This window comes from Aphanomyces invadans (genome assembly GCF_000520115.1).
Source record: "Aphanomyces invadans strain NJM9701 unplaced genomic scaffold supercont1.39, whole genome shotgun sequence".
NCBI classification, from domain to species: domain Eukaryota; phylum Oomycota; class Saprolegniomycetes; order Saprolegniales; family Verrucalvaceae; genus Aphanomyces; species Aphanomyces invadans.
Window position 1 is genome coordinate 145,952 of NW_008580184.1, and position 1,008 is coordinate 146,959.

The window sequence follows — 1,008 nt, forward strand, 5'->3', positions numbered from 1 at the left end:
CGTGGCAGCATGCGTGGTTGTTGGCGCAGACGTGGTGGCGTTGGTGGTCATGTTGGTCTTCGGGACAAGCGTGGCGTTCGTGATGTTGAGGTCAGCTTCGGTGCTTCCGCCCATCATCCCAGAGGATGGGCCCGCAGAGAAGCCTCCACCCATCCCCATGCCCCCGGCAAGATCACCGCCCGTTCCCCCCGCTCCCATCATCGGGTTGCCCATTCCCCCCGTCAGGTCTCCACTTCCCAAGCCCCCGGTCCCCATCATCATGTTGCCCATGCTGCCGAGTTGTCCGCCAGTCATCGAGGATGGCACTCCGTTGTTGACAGTCCCGCTTCCCGCTGGAGGTCCGTTGACTGGAATGGATTGCGCAGGGGTGGGGATGGGGCTGGCCGGCTGCAGTCCAGGGTTTGCCATGCCGTTCGTCGTTCCCCCCATCACGGGCGCAGCCCCCCCGCCCATGTTGTTAGCGAACTGGTTTCCGAGACCCATGTTGCCGTTGTTCGCCATGCCAAATTGGTTGTCCACACCCAAGGCTCCACCGTTGTCTACACCCTGCATCGGACTCATTCCGTTCAGCCCGTTGCTCACAGGACCTTGCATCCCGTTCAGCCCACCATTGTTGAGACCCTGCATGGGAGCCATCCCATTCAGCCCACCATTGTTGAGGCCCTGCATGGGAGCCATCCCGTTCAGCCCACCGTTGGCGAGACCCTGCATCGGAGCCATCCCGTTCAACCCACCGTTGGCAGGTCCTTGCACTTGGCCCCCTCCGTTTGGACTGATGTTGCCGTTCATGCCTTGATTCAGGTCGCTTTGCCCGGCGTTCGGCGGCTGGGCTCCGTTGTTTTGGTTGTTGGACGGAATCGAGTTGGCTGGAGTCGGACTCGGGACGGACGCCGCGGGGGTCGGCAAGTTCATGCCACCATTGCCGGGCGCACCACCTGGGCCAACCATAGGACCACCACCAACTGGTCCTCCAACCGGGACCCCCACTGGCCCCCCAATCCCCCCAAC

At 62.9% G+C, this 1,008-nt stretch overlaps 1 protein-coding gene across 1 annotated transcript in view; it reads right to left on the bottom strand.

Annotated features, from left to right (window-relative positions):
• The window catches only part of H310_12415 (hypothetical protein), a gene marked incomplete at both ends in the record, with an annotated part of 1,127 nt that extends 215 nt beyond the window's left edge, over window positions 1–912 (bottom strand). The window contains one exon of the mRNA XM_008879453.1: window positions 32–912. Coding sequence (XP_008877675.1) covers window positions 32–912 — 881 coding nt within the window. The remainder of the gene's footprint in view (window positions 1–31) is intronic.
• Window positions 913–1,008: the final 96 nt, after the last annotated feature.